The sequence below is a fragment of the Hermetia illucens genome, chromosome 4, assembly GCF_905115235.1.
Source record: "Hermetia illucens chromosome 4, iHerIll2.2.curated.20191125, whole genome shotgun sequence".
NCBI lineage: Eukaryota > Metazoa > Arthropoda > Insecta > Diptera > Stratiomyidae > Hermetia > Hermetia illucens.
In genome coordinates, this window is record NC_051852.1 from 12,114,741 (window position 1) to 12,134,937 (window position 20,197).

A 20,197-nucleotide genomic window follows, 5' to 3' on the forward strand; every position below is an offset into this window, starting at 1 on the left:
TTTGTACCGGTAGCCGTCAGGCCCGAAACTATGAGCAGGAGCAGCTTCTCCTGAACGGGTTGGTGGCAAATATTCACGTTCGGGTCCAAATCCAACTGGACCACCCCCGAAATTCGAGCTCAACTCCGACACATCGGCGGCAGCAAAGGCGAAAAGGGCCAAAAGAACCAGTGCGAACACAGCTTTCTGTAAATTCAAATATAAAAGGAGGATTTATTCGAAAAGTTCAATAACGTATCCTTGTTGGTGTAATATTAATCCTTACCATTTTGATCAAGTTAATATGAATTCAACGGAGGATTGAATGATGCCGGGATATTGCGAAACATGCATATTTATACCATGGCGGGATTCTGCAATTCTCGTATGCAGCATGCAAAAAGCTTCAGCTCTTATCGAAATTATGTAGGATCACATCGTCAAGAGGTACTTCATTTAAGTACTCCTCATCAATATGAATATTAATTTAAGTGGCTCCTACTGAAATCTAATGTTCCGGTAATGGCGTTATGGCTATTCACGGTGTGATATTGCCAAAAATGGCATGGTGTATATTCAAGTCCATAACAGTACCATACTGTATTTGCAAGATTTGCAGATTTGAAAATAAAAAAAAAAATGCTGAGCCGTTTTCCAAGTCCGTGTAGGTTATCTTTTTTACCAGGCAAAGCTATCGGAATGTGTGATATCATTTTTTCCTAACACTTGCCTTTTTCTAAATCTCTATCACGTTTTCTCCACGTGACCATGCTATTGGTAAGATTGAAAAAAGGCTAAACATAGAACAGGAAATCCTAGACTGCTTGGCAAGGTTATAGAACTACAAGATACTTTGCGAATATACATAGTAATGGTAATCAAGTACCATCAGATAAGTAAATAAAAATATTTATTGAGAGGCACTTGGTGGATTTGAATTGTTTAGGCGAATAGCATTTCCAGCACTTTTTGAATAGAAATTGAAAACCAAAATTTGCCTCTGCAAATCCACCTGTTATAAAAGGCAAATCTTTTGTATTTTCAGTCATTCGGTATTGTGTTTTGTCTGCCGGTGAGTCGTCATTGTCGTCGCTGTCAGCTTCACATTTCCAGTAAAATAAAAATGTTGAATAAACATTTAGCACTAATTGTTCTGGAAAAAAACGAAATCATTATTATTATTCTGCTAAGGGAAGGGATTTTAGTATATTCCCTATTTCCAAGTCTTTCAACTTTGCATCTGGTATTAAGTGTTCTCCCAGATGGCTAGACCTATTTTACACAAGTGCCGGACGCTGTCTCAGAACATGTATCACACCCCACGTCGAACCTGCAGGCAGTTCCTTAGCAGTAGATATCCCTAGCTTCCTTAGGTGAGACCAGTGAGAATTCCAACTATGATTCGGAGGCTCTTCTTGGTGGGTTCGTGTTCCCCTCATGAGCATCCTGGGCTGTTACATTCCTGGTAAGTTTGCTCAGTAAATTTCACTCAGCCGTTCCTCTCCATTTTTCAAAGTCGTGGCCATGACCCAATTTCCGACTCCCCAGAATGGCTTTCGTCCATATAGTGGCTTGACTGCCCCTTTCCTGGCCAGCTCATCCACTAATTCATTGCCTTCTAACTCAGTATGGCCTGGAACCCAGTATTTAGACTTTATTGACAGAGCCGAACATCTTCAGGAATTTCCCCGGTAGGACCCAAGTGCCTTTTTTTTGGGAGTAGGGTAGGTGAATGCGTTTACGCACAGAGTATTGGACTCCCGCCACAGCACGCTGGCGGACTACCAACTAAACACCTCCCTGTCATCAGAGAACTAGCTTGGAACCGTTTGACACATTACTTCGGGCTAGCCCTCCCGCTCTCCCGGCTTTGGGAGCCTTCAAGTCAGGGAATTCCTTTCACCAACGGGAGGGGAGGGGAGGAAGGGAGTTGTTAGTTCAGGGAACCCCTTACAGTCCGATCCCTCTGCCGGTCGAGATCAATCTTCTTCGTAGTAAGAAGAGCCCGAACATAATGCGCAATACGATTCCAGCTGCCAGCGCTCTTCAGCATCTCTCTGACAATGTTGTCTGGAGGGAGCTCCCCTGTGTCTGCATAAAGCTGCTGGCGGAGGCCGTCCCACCTCTCGCAAGAGAAAAAGGTGTGTTCAGCGTCATCCGCCACTCTATTGCAGAACACACAATCAGGAGATCGCGCCTTCCCAACCCTGTGCAGGTAAGACTGAAAACCTCCATACCCACTTAGAAGTTGGGTAAGGTAGTAATCAATCTCACCGTGTTTTCTGTTCAATCATGGGTCTAATTTGTTGATGAGCCGCGCAGTCCACTTGCCCCTTGGCTCATTTTGCCAAGAAAGTTGCCACTCGTTAAGGGTGCGTTCTCTTAAGTTTTCGCCCTTACGGCGATAGATAGCTTTGCGCTCCTTGGCAAGGAGGGCAACGGGGATCACTCCCGCAATCACCATCACAGCCGGTTCGGAGACGGTGCGATAAGCAGACGCCACTCGCAAAGCTCCCCGCCTCTGCACTTGAGCGAAGCGTTTACGATGCACCTCCTTCTCAAGAGCATCAGCCCATACCTTCGCACCATAGAGAAGGACGGACTGCGTTGCTCCCATAAGGAGACGTCTCCTAGTTGATATAGGGCCGCCGACATTCGCCATTAGCCGACTCAAGGCCGCGACTCCTGCTGCAGCCCTGTCCGCGGCTGCTTTGATTTGCTCGAAGAAGCTCATCTTCGAGTCGAGCATTAAACCAAGGTATTTAATCGCTGGTTTTGACTCTATAGTCAACTCGCCGATCGATATGGGACGCAAAGTCGGGATTCTCCTTTTGGTCAGGATGACTACTTCGGTTTTTTCCAGCGCAAGGTTGAAACCGTGAGCAGTCATCCACCCGCTTACCCATCGCATCAATATGCCAAGTCTGCTTTGCGCCTGTTCAACAGTGCGTCCGGCAAGAAGTGCCGCAACGTCGTCTGCATAACCGACCAGGCGCGACTCTTCGAGCATATCGAGTCTCAGCAGACTATCGTAGGAAGCGTTCCAGAGGTCCGGCCCTAGGATGGATCCCTGCGCTACTCCCGACGTGATTTCCATCCTCCTCTGGCCCTCTAGCGTCTCATAGAACAGGGAGCGGTCTTTCAGATAATCCCTCAATATCCGCACATGAAAGGAGTTCTCTAGTGTGCCTAGCATATCTGTCCATCTTACGGAATTGAAGGCATTTCTGACACCAAGCGTTATGAGGAGCACTATCCATCGAGATCGGCGGCTGTGTCCCCGGCTCGATTAAACGCATCTACGACCTCCATAACAGCATCCACTGTAGATTTCCCTGTTCTAGACCCGAACTGCCTTGCGGATAAGTCCCCGGCAGCACGGATCGCTTCAGCGAATCTACCCCTGATGAGCTTCTCGAGCACTTTTCCGGCCGTGTCAAGCATACACAGCGGTCGGTATGCAGATGGGAGCTCCGGGTCTCCTTTACCCTTACTGATCAACGCGAGTCTGGCCACTTTCCAGCGACAAGGAAAAATGCCCTCCTTCAAGCACACGTTGAACGCTTCGAGCAGCAATTCTGGCCGTTGGCGGAACACCAGTATGTAAACTTCCGCCGGGATGCCATCAGGACCTGGCACCTTCCTGTTTTTCATAGTGAGAACCGCTTCTTCGAGTTCTCCCATTGTGAAAAGGGGGCAATCCACGACGCTTTCCGCGCTATTCACATCAACCCGTACACGGTGTCTGGGGAACAATGCCCACACAATGCGGTCCATCTGGTCGGTGCTCAATATGCAGAGCTTCCGCAGAGCCCCGATCTTCCGAGTGACAAGCTTATAGCCAAGTCTCCACGGGTCATCATTCACCTCATTAACAAGATTTTGCCAGCCGCAGAGCTTTGCTTTTATTTATAGCGCTGCGGAGTCTCCTTTTTGCTGATCTATATTGTGCCTTTATGGCACATGCCTCCTCGTTGGCGTACAAACGTTGTGCCAAGCGGCGGAGCTTATGACACTCCTTCCGTAGGTCGGCAATTTCCGCCGTCCACCAGTACATAGAAGGCTTGTCGTGCCTGGGGCCTCTCTGTGGCATGGAAGCCTCACACGCCGTCGTTATCAGATTCATCACTGAATTTACGAAGGTGTCAGCTGTGACACCACCCCTCAAGTGCCTTAATAACTGATTGGCTGTCGGTTAAAATAGTAAAGTTCTGCCCCCTGTAGGTCTTTTTAAGGTCGAAGTAGGCGCATCTATCTATGACGTTTTCCTTTGACCAGTGACCCCGGCGTCTTCTGTAAGGGATCAGTCAATGTACCAAGTAATCATTTGCTGGTTTGAGCCGTATGTCAATGTCATGCTGTACCAGTTTGCCCTGTTGCGCCAACGTGTTTCAAACTTCTTACCGAAGTGAAACCTTGTTGTCACGTTATCCTTTGGTATCAGTAATTCGGGATGCCGCTAGAATGAATATCAATTTTCCTTCTATTAAGGCAGCTCCCTACTTCACTTAAACTTAAGCATATTCAGAAGATTTTTTTCCTTGGATGGACCTGCAGGTCATCAGAGTCCTTATGGCTTTCCGCCATTTGTTTTCAAAATGTGCCTTCCAGAATAGCTTTCTTTTGGTTAATATGATTCCCTCCCCCATTCCTCTCCGGTGATCAAGCTTGCGTTTCCTAGTGAATGATACCATATTGGCCTTGGCTGAATTGATGCGCAGCCTCGCCTTCCACCACCAGTTGCAAGTGCCTAGGAGACAAGTTTGCATTCTGCCACATAGGGTGTCCTCATATTTGCCCTTACAGATTAAAACAATATCATCAGCGTAACCCTGGACCTGTATCCCAGTGTTTGTTAAATCTCCTAGGAATTCAGCAACTACCATACTCCACATTAATGGTGATAATTCCCCATCTTGTGGACAGCAAAATTATCTTCGGCGGTTCGGATTTTGGGGGAGGTATGTGAACGATATCTGCGCTATCATCAAGGAAGATTACCATATAGGGATAGAGCGATTGACTTCCTCAATAAACTGCACCCCCGTATAGAGTTCACTCTGGAGATGGAAAAGCAAGGGGAATTCCCTTTCTTGGACTTGCTGTTGAAGAGGAATTAAAAGAAAGTAGACTTTGAAATCTACAGAAAACCGACGGACATCACACGGGTTACCCCCAGCACTTCGAATCACGCTTATCAGCATAAAGTCGCCTCTTTGAACTCCATGCTTCACCGAATGCTAACTCTTCCCATTTCTTCGGAGGGAGTAATGAAAGAGATAAAGTATATTTTTGATGTGACCAGACTGACTGGTTATTCCGACGATACCATCAGCAGCTTGATTAGTAAAAGGAAAAGAACGCTCCAACGGCAAGCACTCACCATGCTGACCCCGGATCAACAGTGCAGATCGAGAATAGCTTCGGATTTCAACGAAATCCCCCTTTCGTTGAAAAGAAAATTGGGGAGACATGGTTTGGACGTCATCATCAGCAACAACCAATTGAAAACCCTTCTGGGATCAAACAAAGATCCTATCGATCAAATGATAAAGTCTGGGGTATATGAAATTTCCCACGATGATTAAAGGAAAGTATACATTGGACCAAATTAGAATGAACAGTTAAACACGTTTTAGAGAATAGTTAAAGGAGTAGATTCGGCAGAAAGAAAGGGTGCGTTGGCTTTCAAATCAAAGGTAGCGGAGCATATCGTCCTAAGTAAACACAGAGCTTGCAGGGAAAAGCAAACCCAGAGTTTCCAGGGAGAACATAAGGTTGGTGAACTGCATAAGCGATATGAGGAAATTAGACGTGGCCGAAAGTAAAGAAATTTACAAAACACGGAAGAATAAACTTCTCAACGGCAATCAAGACAATGGCTACTCCTGGCTCTTCAAATTCATCAGGTGGAAAGGATTCTTTTTATTCGCTTTCAGAATAAAGACCACTATTGCCCGCATCCGTGCCGTTGGTATATATACCAAGGCTACACTGCCCCTTATCACTTTTAAGAGAGATCCTAAGATCATTTCAAGGCCCTTCTGGAGTAGGGTTCGGAAAATGTCGAGAGATTTCGATGGTTTAAAGGTTCCCACTGCCCCTATTATTCAAGCTTCGGAGCATACCTTTTCGCGTTTCCATTTCTCATTTCTTCCCCTTTTTATTCGTTGTTGGGGAATCAAGCGGAATGCTGTCACCTTCCGCCGTCGGGTATGACCCCGGGAAATGTGTTTTGGAAAGCAGATGAACCCTGTCCTCCTCATTTTCGGTCGATATTTCATCTTCCTACTTCACACAGATAGAATGTAGTGCCTTGCCTTTGGCTATAGCTTTATTTACCCTGGATGCTTCTGTGGATTGTTCTATTCCTTCACAAGCCTTCTCTGAAGCTGTTTCATTTTGCTTTCCTGATCGCTTTGCTATATTCGTCAGTACTCTCTTGTACCTCTGTCAGTCCCCGATTCGTTTCGCCCGGTTGAAGCGTTTTTGCAGCTTCTTTTCCATTTTGGCTAGGTTTCTGTTCCTACCAGGGTACATCCCTTGATGACTGAGTGTTTTGGCCGGACAGCTGGGCTCATATAAGTCAATCCTGACTTTTTGAGGCGTTCAACCACTGTTTCTTTTATTTTGCTCTGGATGTCACCGCTCACATATATATGTTATTACTCAGGAGTCTTGTGTAGGAGTCCCAGTCTGTTCTTCAGGAATTCTTTATTATTCTATTTTATTGACTTCCGAGTTACCCTCAATGTTGAATCTGGTTATTCTTCCGACATAGAGGGCTTATCCGACACCCTCCAATTCTTGACCAAGCCGCTTATCAGAGTTGTTATGTATTTTTAACTTATAACTGAGGATATATTCCAGAAGGTGCTTACCTCTTCGGATAATATCGCTGCTTCCCCAGACCCCTTGGTGGTTGTTGGCATCGTAGCTGAGAAGAAGAGGTTGTTCCTACTTTTCGCAGAGCTTTGCTAGCCAAGCGACTAATTCAGGTGGGAACCGAGTGTCGCCTGATACCACGACTGTTTCCTCCCCCGGCTTCCAGTGAAACTTGGAGTGCCATGAGGTCTCCAATTAGAAACGCTGGAAAACACTGGTATCTTTAGTTTCTTTTGAGAATGATGCAAGCTCTTGGTTTTTCACTAGAGGAATCTCAAATTGCCCTGCATACTTTTTCTTTCCAGACCGCGAATCTGCCCCGGTACACCCACGGTTCTTGAGTTCGCACTATTCCAATATTTTGGAACTGATAGAAAGATGATAGCTACATAAAATTCCTTTCACCCATGAAATGATGCAGTCCCAATAACCTGGGTCATAGCCAAAAAGGGCTCTTTATCGATGACCTGCGAGTATTCTCCGTCAAAACTTTTGTACAGAGGTTCAGTCTTTCGCAATTTTCCGCACTGCAAACATGCTAGATGCAGATCGTCCCTCAATTATTGATCTGGTTGAAGCCAATTCATCTGATGAACTCTATAGTCTCTTGTGAATGAGATTGCTATGTTTCTACTGCAAGCGACTTCGATGAGCTTGCATACATTTTTGTTAGTTATATCATGGAGGCCCCAGGAATTCCAAGTAAGACCACTTCTTAGCGAAGTTTGAGTTTCAATTCCATCCCAGGAGGGTTGGGGATGTAATAGAGGAGAATCTAGAGGTGACCCCTCTATAATCAAGAGTCAAGTTCCTGGCAGTTATCTCCCTCCTCTCAAAAAGTATGCACAGCCGTTGCAGTAGGAAGGGATAAAGGGAGAAATACTGGCCCTATAAGTTTATGAACGATATGAAAATAGCCACTTTTTGGCAGTCAATGCAAGCTTTCAGCAAAGCTAAAAGAGAAAAGGTTTTCTCCTCCTCACGGGCATTTTCCATACCCGCTCTCTTCTGAGGCCGGGGTGACAAATTTACCATAATAATGTCCTTTTAAGACACTACAAATTTTTAGGAGAAGCGATTACTAAATGAGATCAAAGTTGAATCCTATCTTTTTGACATCAAAATAGCTAAATTTCTGTAATTCTTCAACGCCTCTACCTGTAACCTAGGAGCAGCACGATCGAAAGTGGCTACTGGTGGTATTTGCTCCTTTATGTATAATCGCAAACACAACAGACTCCCTCAACGAGATTTTATTGTTTTTTATTAGCAAAAGATACCTCCTTTCTACCCTTGGTGTCAAAACCTCCTTTTCGATTTTTTCTTCCTTTTTGACATCAATGCTTACCCTAAAACATTTTTGTTTTTAATCGTCATGCAAGTTCCAAGCCCAGATAAAGGAAGAAGGTTTGAGGTAATGTCATTCGTAACAGATAGAAGTATGGTTGGAGGTACTCCCCTATCGTAATCTTACTTGATCTCTCTTGGCGGCAGGCCCCGAATCGACTAAGAAAGCCTTTTAAATGTTGTTAAAAACAAAACTGATCGTGTCTCGGTCCTGTCGAGAAATCTTCGAGCGCTCTTCACGCATGTTAATTAATCGGAGCCAAACAGAACTGAGCCATTTAAATACCTCGGGATCAATGCTATCAGCAAATGGAGGACTGCGTTATGAAATTGCTTCACGCACTAGCGCAATCTGAATGAAGCGGCGTTCAACAGCTGGTTTCTTTGTGATGGACGTATCAACAAACGTCTCAAGTCGAAATTTTATCGCAATGTTGTCCTAAATAGTTCTGATTGTTGGTCGAATGTAAAAGGCAATGAATGCAGTCTCGCGGAAATGGAGACGAAGATATTGCATTGGCGGAACATGCCATTATCACGTCGACAATGCACCGATCGAGGAAAAATTCCGAAAGAAGCGCCTTTGATGGAATGGTCACGCAGTTGGCATTAATGAGAATTCATTTGCCAAAATTGGTCTAAACTACCAAAAGGACGGTCGAAGCAACCGTGCCTTAATATGCTGGATGGTGATTTGAAAGCCTCGTTATTGCATCTATACATGCCTTTGATAGGACAAGGTAGCCTAACCGATCACGATGAGCCGACCCCGCTTATGAATGAGACAAAGGCCAAAGAAAACTAAGAAGATGTACTTCAAAAAGACAAATATATTTTATTTTTCCCTTAAATTAAACAAAATTCTCTACCCTACATTTTTACTATGAACTTCCTAACGATAGCATAAATAAATTAGTAACAATGTTTGCAGTCAAACACATTCGCCATTTTGGTTTGAGTCTAGATCCTTTTTCTATGGACATGGGAACAATGGCACGTTCAATAAATCGAATATAATGTGACACCAACGTGTAAACGTTTGGCTGTTTGATGTCTTGGCAGTCATGAACTCTTGTCGCAATTCCGACTAAAAATTTTCCACAAATCAATGGACTACCAATATCGACAGGGCAAAGAGATGAAAATAGTGGTGGACGTTCTGTAGGAAGAAAACCAAAGGAAAAAAGGTTATCTGAATTGGAAAATGAAATTTTAGAAAAGCTTTAAATATTTACCAGAACATGCCTGGCCGGGTTTTATTAGAAACTGGAATGCGAACATGCAGGATTTTCGATCGTAAAGGTGAACTGGTATTGCTTTCAGTGGAATGTTCGTTTGATTTACTTTGAACTGGGAAGTGTTAGAATCTATCAATGTTTTTTCATCTAAGATATTGAGTCTTTTATATGACACTCAGCAATAATTTTAGCGAAATTTTTCATATGATAAAGAGAGAAAGTAAGAATGTGACGATTTGAGATAGCACCTTACCTTCCTATTCTCCAAGTAATTTAAATATTGCTGATCGAGAAAAACTCATTGATAGCAATAGCGCGAGGAATACATATGTATATTGAGCCATGGGTTACGCTGAGAGCCTTTCAAGCCAAAGTGAAACAATATAATCAACGATCAAACAACTAGATGACCTCTGATCCCCCAATAAGTATCCGATCCTTGGAACTTCAGTCCCTCAAACATCCACTTAAAAATAGATGCCCGTTTGTCTGAACCGCCCATTTATACGGTTGACCATAATGCCAGCAATAGCAAGCAACAAGTGGTTATGGGACATTACTCATATTACCCAAGAGAATTGTATCCAAGCGGCTGCTTTTTCGGTAGTTCTCTAAATTTCGAAGCTCCTCCAGAATACAGCCACTAACTGTATACCAAGAAGAGCATGTGCTCACGTCCTCCTATTCGTTCAGACATCCTGGACACAAGGAAGAATCGTCATGCCCAAAACGATGTAAATACCTGTGGTATCCACCAAGCGCAGCCGATAGTAGACATCTCCATGGCTGCGCATAATCCAAAGGTGAATATTTGGAATCAGCCTGTGTGTCTACTTTTCCATGTAAGAATTATCCCAACGTCTCTGCTACACGCTGATTGTACGCGTTCTACCCTTCCATCATAGATCTTCGGCAGAATATTCACTGAATGCTTTCCGGTTGTATAATCTTCGCATCTTCTTAGCCAAAATATCAATGGGCACCATTCCTGCGACTACCAAATCTGTTTCGTCTGACCTCGTTATGAATGCGCTAGCGACTCTTAACGCATTTAGAAGATATGCTGAAGATAATTTCCTACAATATGTCGAACATTAAGGACCTTTGTCCAAACTGTTGTGTACAGCAAAATGGATCAGCATAGCTTTGTGTTCCGTCAATGCGAATCCATGTGATACCGACAAATCCTTGATCAGCGTAACCGATGTCTCGTTTGCTCGGACAACATCTGTCAGGCATTTGTCGACTACGACAATAACAATGATGTCTGCATAACCAATAAGGGTAGCTTGCCGCCGAAGTTTGATGCGCAGCGCATGGTCATACATCACGTTCCAGAGCAGTGGGAAGTCCGTCGGTTACCAAATATTCAATTCGCTATCATAGAAGACGTTTCTATCGACGAAATAGTCCCTGGTGATTAGCTGAATATACGTCAGCACATTCAGTTGGCATAGGGATCGTACTTTATGCTACTATTGCGCCGATGATTGGCCGGCATGACAATCGTAATGTTGTGTGGGCATGTCTCCTGCTTCCTCTACAATTGGAAGCAGCTTGTTGCATATAATGCGTTCCAGTAACTTTTTCATACTGTTCAGCAAACAAATGGGGCGATACGACAATGGCTCTCCAGAGGGTTTACGACTCTTTGGTAGCACCAGCATTTGCCTTTTCCACTGAGTCTGGAAGGTGTCCTTTTCCAAGCAGATATTAAAAGCAGAAATTAACCACTTCGGTCTTGCTTTTATCGCCGCCTTCAAAGTTACGTTCGGTATTCCGTCCAAATGGGGTGCTTTTCTGGCCCCTACCTTCTCGTACTCAATGATGAGCTCATCCTCTGTTATACTTGAGATATCCTTTAGGGGATGCTCTCTTTCGGCCGCAATATTGTATTTACCTTGCTGCTTCTTTACAATAAAACTTCACACTTTATCTACGAGGCTCTGCTTCATTTCAACTGAGCTATTACTACTCTATAGGCTCCTTCCCACGGGTTGATGTCAGCCTCTTCACAGGGTTTTTTTTAAAGGAATTCCAATTACTTTCACTGATCGCCCTTCCCAGTTCTCGCCAACTGGTTTTGTATATCACCTTTCTCCCTCGCGCTCTGGTAATTTCTCTTTGCTTGCATAGATTCGACTTGCAATCACCTGATTTCGTCGTTTTACCACGGTTTCGGTAATCTGTGAGCGTCACTTCTACGGCTTGGCATAGAGGCATCTCAGGTTGCGATGATCATTCCGACAATTAACTCAAATATTTCTCACGATGTACCTACCCCTTAGTGTGAAACTATCCCTAAATGTCTCAGTGAACATTTCAGCGTCAAAAACCTTTGAAGTCCACTGATTCTTCCGGCATGACTTTATGTATCTCAGATGCCCCATTCTCCTGCTCCCCATTATTTTAAACAGTGTACATTACTTGACGGTCGCTATGCGTGTAGTGTACACTAACTCGTCATCCAATGTGATATTTGCAAGAACAATGTAAAACGAAGAAAAGGGTTCCAGCAATTTAAATAAAAAAAAGGGTTATTCCTCCAAGGGCAGGCAGAAACAACTCCACCCTTTTTTGTACGGAACTACCAGCGTATGAGATACTGAATAATTCATTGATCAAAAAGATTATTCGGGGCGGGGCAAATTCAAACAACAGTACACTGGTGAGAGACCACCTGCGGTTCGAATAAATCCTGCGAATGCTTTCACAAATTGCACTGTAGACTGTGCAGGTCCCTTCAAAACACGGATGTCAAAGGACATGCAGTTATCATGGATCAAATTTTATTACAACAGACAACAGACTGAAGAAAGACTTTGCAGAATTAATAGCTCCACCAACGAAATAATCAGTCAAGGACGGTATCTCGTTAAAGCAAATACCTGTGGCTTCTCCTCATTTTGGTGGCTTATAGGAGGCCGGAGTCAAGTCTACAAAGGGCCACTTGAGGCAGGTTTTTGACGAGACGAAGATAGTTCCAACCCTCGAAGAGGTTTTTCATATCAAGGTCTGTCTGAATTTGCGACCATTAATGCTGATTTCTAGGGACCCAACCGGACACCTAGATACTTTCTGATCGACGCTTTTTGCACTCCCAGAACCTGCTAAGACGTCGCGGACTATACATGAGCGCTGACAAATGCGTACAGCAATGCACCAGGGGTTTTGGACGCTCCAAGTAGACGCAGGGCTCAGACGGTTGGTGAGCTGGTCTTGGTCAAAGAAAGGAACATGCCTCCATCACAGTAGCCGCTAGCACGTATTCAAGAAATTCACTCCAGATCAGACGGCGAATTCAAGCCGTGACAGTAAGGTACCACGGTATTCAACCTGTGCCAGCTCTTGGTAGATATCCTTCTTGAAAGCAATACAACGAAAAATGTAAAAGTAATGTCACATATCTTGAAAATTGCAAAGAAGCGACCTTCCATAAGGAATCGCCCGAATTCGAAAACAGCAAGCACCAAAATGTAGCAACACATAAAAAACGAAAAGTGGATCCACGAAGAATCACCCCAAACAAAAAGAAAAATTTCTCCCTGTACCTGGGCAAGAAGTCTACTGGGGGATAAGGACGTCAATTTTAAAATTTTTAGACCAGTCGATGGTTTCTACGTTGAAAAACTGGGGTATGCTCACCTCATAAGAGGCAATTTGAGGAAGAGAATCTTACTATGAAGGACGTCCTGAAAGATAGAAACAACATACTCCAAACTTGGGAGGTGTTTGGTATACTATAAGTTACTGAGTCCCAAAGATTGAAGTGGAGAAGGAGGTGATTTTCTTCGGTGGCGAAGTCTCTTGGGGGTGCGGAATGGAGATATACAACGAAGTTATGAGCTAGCATACGCAGGGCTCGGTCAGGCTTTTCGAGTTCTTCGTTCAAAGTCCTGGCTTCCTTATAATATGGACTTCCTTACGTAACACGTAACACTGTTGGCCGTCATACGGCGGCAAAAATCTATATTACCAAAAACACAGAACTCGAAACGTCCGACCGCGCTCTGTGGCGCTCTGGTGGATCTAAGACTTCAGTGAAATAACTAAAAAGAAGATAAACAGTAATAAAATCATGAACCACCATTGGACAGTAACAACAATTGCTTAAAATCAATTTACATTTTCTTGCGATCCCCATGCCAAAGATCTGCATTGTTTTCCAACTTCAAAATCTTTAGTGGCGAGTGAAATGGCATTTATGTTGGGATTTTTCTTAAAATCAAATGGCGGTCCGAGTAATAAAACGGCGATATCATTATAAGGATATTGTTGATGATATTTTGGATGGATTACTTGCCTCAGGACCTTACGTTTTTCTACAGATGAGCAGTTGGTTGGTCTCAAGTACAACGAGCCAGCTGTCACCTGTAGTTCTTTCACAATTGACCTGAAAGGGAGACTTGTTTTAATTTTTCTTACTTACATTTCCCAAATATTCTATTAAAAATATGTAAAAAATAATAAAAAAATTTACGAAAAATATAAAGAAAAATAATAAAAAAATTTTCAAAAAATAAAGAAAATAATAAAAAAAAAATAATAAAAAAATTTACGAAAAATATAAAAAATATTAATAAAAAACATTTTAAAAAATAAAGAAAATATTAAAAAAAAATAATAAAAAAAGAATAAAAAAGAAATAAAGGTAATACAGTAATGCAGTTTACATAATTTGATAGTTCCTTACCCCCAGTTGGTCCCCAGGCAAAAAGCAGCTGTTAGGACTATACTCGGAGATAGTAAGGAGCCAATGCATAATGGAAAGCTCAAAGTGTCTTTCAATTCAATGCTCACCTGCGAGTTCAGGAAACAAAATATTATTATCACGCTGTCCACGTATATAAAAGGAAAATATCTTAACTTACCACGAAACCATATTGACCTTGTTTTGTGGCGAATTTAGAATCAGCAACATGCGCGGCCCTCTCTCTTGCATAACACATTGAAACCAGAATACTTAGAGCCAAAAAACGTATGAAATTTTCCATATACAAAAATATTGACCCACTGTAATTTTATATTTTTTTTATAAAACATTAATGATTCCAAAATATGCTCATTTTTCAAAATTAATTTTGAGTGATGTAAATTTTTTATGTAAGTGTCAAATTTTAGGAACTAGAAGTCATACCACCTGCAGGTGTCTATGTTAGGCGGACTTTAGCAGTGAGAATTGCCACCCCTTCAATTGTTATCCTAAAGTTTATTTTAAAACAAATCAAAGGTACCCACCCTCCTTTCAAAAGGATCACGCTCAGAAAGCAAACATTCCTTTTCCTTGAAAATTCTCTTCCTTTTTCGGGGCAGCTTCGTTTTAAGCGACCTTTTGGTGTTTGTGGTACCGGATGTTTTGGAATCCCTCCTCTCGTTACCTAGAAGTCATTGAAGGAAACAATAAATTTTTTCCCAGTCTTTTTTAACCCCAGGATCAACAGATTCAGTAATCTCTTCTCCCTTTTCATCGAAGCTACAGATCCTCACGGTTTCATTATTTGTTATGTTTTTCCCATGCGGAACTTCCAAATTCTTTTTGGTCCTAAACCTGGAGCTGATCCTGTCTGAAATGGAGGGTCGCTTGCAATAAACAGCGGATTTTCAAGTCAATGCATAATTTCCCAGACCCAGGACTTTGCCATTTTTTTTCATTTCTCCGAAGTTTCACGATCATGGTGTTGCGTTAACCCCACCAAACTACCCTTGAATCTCTGGAGAGGTGCCATAGAAAACTATCAGCATATCCAAACTCATTTTGCAGGACCTTCAGTATGACGTTACTTCTTGCTCATCGTAGACGTAAAGTAGAAATGTCCGAAGATCGGATAAAGCATAGTAGCTCCCATAGCCTTCAACAAAATTGAGTTGATTGTGCAAGGTTAGAGGAGATCCCCTTGATTTTCACTCCGGTACCAGATTTTGTCCCTACGAACCTATTTTTCATTCTGCTTCAAAGGGCTGAGTCGATTTCATCTCTGCTTGCATAGATCCAAGAATTTATATTTTATGCTCTTAAAATCAATCTTCACTTTTTATCTGGTTAAAGAGCTTTAGGTATACACAAGGACGAAGCACTGGATTGATCAAATATTACCTTCCTTTTACCTAATTGATGGAAGTGGAAACCCCAAAAAGACGCTGCCGCATCAAGTTGCAAAAGTCTGTGAAATACTCAGCAGCTAAAAGCATCCCACTAATCCGCCTATATCCCCACGGGACCTCCCTGAAGTATCACTTCGGAAAAAGGTCTTGATGTACAGCAGTTCAAATCACGCATATAATATCCTTCGGGGCGTGATCCAATTCCTGGAATTTCTATTGAATAGCAGCAACCACAGTCTTGCTTACGATTCAATTTCCCTCTAATGTCAGTATCTCCTCTAAAAGGTTGTGGAGCCCGATGTCTTCATCGAAGACGTCACTCAGCCTCAATCTTTCTTCAATAAACCTTGGATAATGTAACATATATAACATAACATTCAAGAAGCTCATCCAATCAGAAGCAGAACAAATATTTGCCATAGCTGCTGCGTCCCGTAAGGAATTGTGTTATATTTCACCCCTTGGTGAGGTATAGCGCGTCAACCACAACTAAACGCTATCACTTAAGGTTACCTGAAATGCACTTGAGCCTCCCACGACTTCTCGAGACTCTCGTACTCCTCCTCTACTGTTCTGTGCTAAGTGCCCTTGGGGCGGCTCACTCGTCGGCCATCTTGCGAGAGTGGATTCGACTGCATGGCAATCCCGCAATGCAATTGTCTCCCCGGATCATATCGCATACTAATGCCAAGCCTGTACGGCAACAAACTTGTACGTTTAAAATACGTTAAGCCAGTGTACTCCAAAGATCTGACGCAACACGCAATGGTGGATGTTGCGGAGCAATACGTTAGGAAGTTTCTAAACAGCGGCAACATCAGAATTAATTAGGTATTGTGTAGGATATGAATCCGGACCGCCCCAACCAAATGTTGCAGATGTTTGGATTATGGGCACACGTCTGCAACTTGTCGAACGCCTGGTGGAAGGGCGACATGCCATAAATGGGGTCAGTCTGGCCATAATACAAACACCTGCAATGAAAAGGAAAGCTGCGTCCTATGCAGGGACCGTGGCCCGTCTCATAAGAACGTTGCGCACACTGTGGGCTTGGGGCAGTGTCCAGTCTTCAGAACAGAACTGGAAACAGCTAGGAGGCGATCAACATAATTCCGCATTCTACAAATCAATATGCACCGCAGTGCAGCCGCTCACGAGTTCCTAGCGTAGCCCACTGCGGAGGCCATAGCTAATTTAGTACTCATCAGTGAGCAGTACCGAAACAAGGACCCAGCTTCATGGCACTCTGACATATCGGGGACAGCTGCCATATGGGTTCGGGACTGGGGGGTACTGTCCTCATGGTCCTTACCCAAAGCCGAGGGGACGGTTTTGTCTGGATTTGCTGTTCAGGGATAACGTTTTTCAGTGTCTATCTTACACTGAATGAGACGATGTCAGTGGACGAGTGGCGAGTTGTGGAAGACTTTTGACAAGCGACTATCAATCTATTGCCTTCGAAGTGGTGGATACAAACTCCCGTTGTGCGCCACCCCGGCGCTCTTTCTGTACATGGAACGCCGCGAAAGTAAATTTGTCGAAACTCTCAGAACAAAAGGGGCCGCGCTGGAAGGTACCCCTGTGGGTGGTGGCACTGCAGCTGATACTATCGTAAATTAAATTATAAACCTGATAACGGTGGCCTGCGAAGCCTCCATGTCCAGGAGGACATCGAGGCCTTCTATGTATGGGTGGACGGTGGAAAATGCAGAGCCCCAGAGGGGGTGTCACAGATTCCGCCGTTTAAAACAACGTCGAAGCGACGAAGCGAAGCGGGAGGAGGCATGTACCATAAGATAAAGTATAGATAAGCCAAATTGCGCAATAAACAGTCACAAAGCTCGCTGCTGGCAGGATCTGTTCGGCGAGGTGAATATGGGTCCGTGGAGACTCGGTTACAAACTGGCAACCCGCAAAATCGAGGCTCTGCGGAAACCCTGGTCACTTCACCCCGTGCAGATGGACCGCATTGTACGGGCACTGTTCCCTGCGCACCCCGTGCGGGATGATGACGTCGGCGCGGAGAGCATCGAGAACTGTCTACTTTTCTCTATAAAAGAGTTGGAGCAGGCAATAGGATCTCAGCAGAGTTATACAAACTGGTATTCCAACATCGGCCAGACCTACTGTTCGGCGCATTCAACGCTTGCCTAAAAGAGTACATTTTCCCTTATCGTTGGAAGCTGGCGAGGCTTGCGCTGATCACCAAAGGGAAAGGTAACCCTGAATTGCCGTCTTCATACCCATACCGCCCACTTTATATGCTTGACACTATAAAAATGCTCGAAAAGCTCATCAGAAATAGACTCGCTGAAGCAATACGTGTTACCGGAGACTTCTTCGCATGGCAGTTTGGCTTTAGAGCAGGGAGATCCTCAGTTGATGTTGCCATGCAAGTCTTGGATACCGTCCGACGAGCGGAAGTACATAGTCAGGGAACTTAACGGGTGGTGATCCATCCTAGGGCCGGACCTCTGGAATGTTTCCTATGATAGTCTACTTAAACACGACATGCCAGAAGAGTGAGGCCTAGCCGGTCATCCAGATGATATCGCGCCGCTTGTTGCTGGACGCGCTGTCTGGCAAGCACAAAGCAGACTTGCCATATTGACGAAAAAGCGGATGGATTACTGCTGATGGTTTCAACATTGCACTAGAAAAAACTGAAAAAGTAATCCTGACTAATAAAAGAATTCCGACCCTGTGTCCCATATCGTTCGGCAAGTCTATAATCTAGTCAAAATCAGCGGTAAAATACCTCGAGCTGACTTTGACTCAAAGAAGAGCTTTTCTGAGCAAATCAAAGCAGCAGCGAACAAAGCTACAGCTGAACTTTCGGCGTTAAGTAAGACTAATGGCAAATATTGAAGGTCCTACATCCAGCAGACGACGTCTCCTGATGAGTTCAACGCAGTCTGTCCTGCTCTACGGTGCAGAGGTGTGGGCTGATGCTCTTAGCAAGGAGGTATATCGTAAGCGTCTCGCGCAAGTACAGAGACGGGAGCTTTGCGGGTGGCATCTGCGTACCGCACTGTCTCTGAACTGGCCGTGATGGTGATCGCGGGAGTGATCCCCCTTGCCCTCCTTGCTAAGGGAGCGTCAAGGGAGAAGAAACCAGGGAGGCTCGAGAAGAACCGTAACGTACCCTAGCTGAAATGAAACTAGAGGCAGATAGACTGCGCGGCTCATCGGCAACTTACGTTCGCGGCTGAATCGGAAGCATGGCGAGACTGACTATTTTCTTACTCAGTTCCTAAGCGGGCGTGGAGGTTTTCAATCTTACCTGAATAAAACTGGAAAGGCGCGATCTCCAGATTATGTTCCTTGCTATGAAGTTGTGGACAATGCTCATCACACCTTTTTTTCTTGTAGAAGGTAGGATGGGATTCGTCAGCAGCTCTATTTAAATACAAGGGATCTCTCTCTAGACAACATTGTCGAGGAGATGCTGAAGAGTGCTGACGGGTGGAATCGTGTTTTGAATTACATCTACGTTCGATAGTGCTCGAACGGTGGAGGGGCTGGATGACAGGAAGTTCCTTGAACTAACAGTTCCCTTCCTTCTCTCGCCTCCCGTTTGGTGAAAGCAATTCCCTGATTTGAATGCTCCGTAAGGCAGAAGAGCTCGAAGACTAGCGCGAAGTAATGTGACGACCGGTGCCAGGGTAGCTCTCGGATGCGGAAGTGTGAAGTGGATAATCCGACGCCGTGCTGTCGCGGCAGTGCAACACTCTGTGCCTAAATCCATTCACGTACTGTACCCAAAAAAAAAAATTATCAAGGCATCTCTGAGGTTAATTGGAGATTGAACATAGAGCTGAGTGTTAAAAAGGCCTACATCATTTTCAACGCATGCAACGGAACCTTTGTTCCGTCGAGGAAGGTTTACACAGTTTTGATTTGCCCCATCCTAACGTATTGTTCTAATGTATTGTGGCAGAAACTGAGCAAGAAACACAATAGTACCAGGCTTTGAAAATTTGAGAGGACCACGTGTGAAGGTGCCCCTTAGGCTCAGCATCCCTGTCTGGTATATGCCCTGCACGTATTCTTACCCCTCCTCCACATTATGCCACACGCAAGTCGACTTTTCGAGAAATTTTGTTTTCGGCATTCCAACCTGGGGTGGCGAAGCTCCGCTCTTAAATGTCTCCTCTCCTCTGTAAAGGGGTGAAATTAACTTGCGCTATTTAACAACCTCTGACTTGAACTAAGCCATGGAGATCTGACCCTCCTTTAGGAAGAACCAATCGGAGGAGCTTTTGACCCTTCTATAACAACAATTAATCGCAGGAGCTTTTGGTTCAGACAGATGTGCAAATGCTTATAGGATTACCGGGTTCACACGGGGTACTGGCCTAGACGAGGAAATTATGTAAGACTCAGAATTGCGGAAAGGAGGATGAAACCCCCAGGGTGTAGCTAAGGTCTGGTAGTAAAGACTAGATAAACACTTCTTTGGAAACCTCAGCTGGTATCCTTCACAAATGCTAAGAGCTTTCTTTAAAGCACCTCTCATAGCGGTCATGGTCTTAAGAGTTTACCCGTAAGCAAAAAAGAAGGGGAAGGTGGTTCTAATGACATGAAGGTCCTGGGTGTTTGACGTAATTACTTCCCATGTAGGCATAATCCTTCGGTTTCGGACA

The 20,197-nt window shown here is 44.1% G+C and overlaps 1 protein-coding gene across 1 annotated transcript; it reads right to left on the minus strand.

Moving 5' to 3' along the window:
• Positions 1-9,021: 9,021 nt before the first annotated feature.
• On the minus strand, positions 9,022-14,599 carry LOC119655196 (trypsin-like). The gene is made up of 5 exons (XM_038060967.1): positions 14,321-14,599; positions 14,143-14,249; positions 13,575-13,842; positions 9,447-9,561; positions 9,022-9,370 (listed from the first exon to the last, which is right to left on the minus strand). Exons 1-5 carry the CDS (start codon positions 14,441-14,443, stop codon positions 9,093-9,095), a joined length of 891 nt encoding a protein of 296 aa, XP_037916895.1. The 5' UTR covers positions 14,444-14,599; the 3' UTR covers positions 9,022-9,092.
• Positions 14,600-20,197: the final 5,598 nt, after the last annotated feature.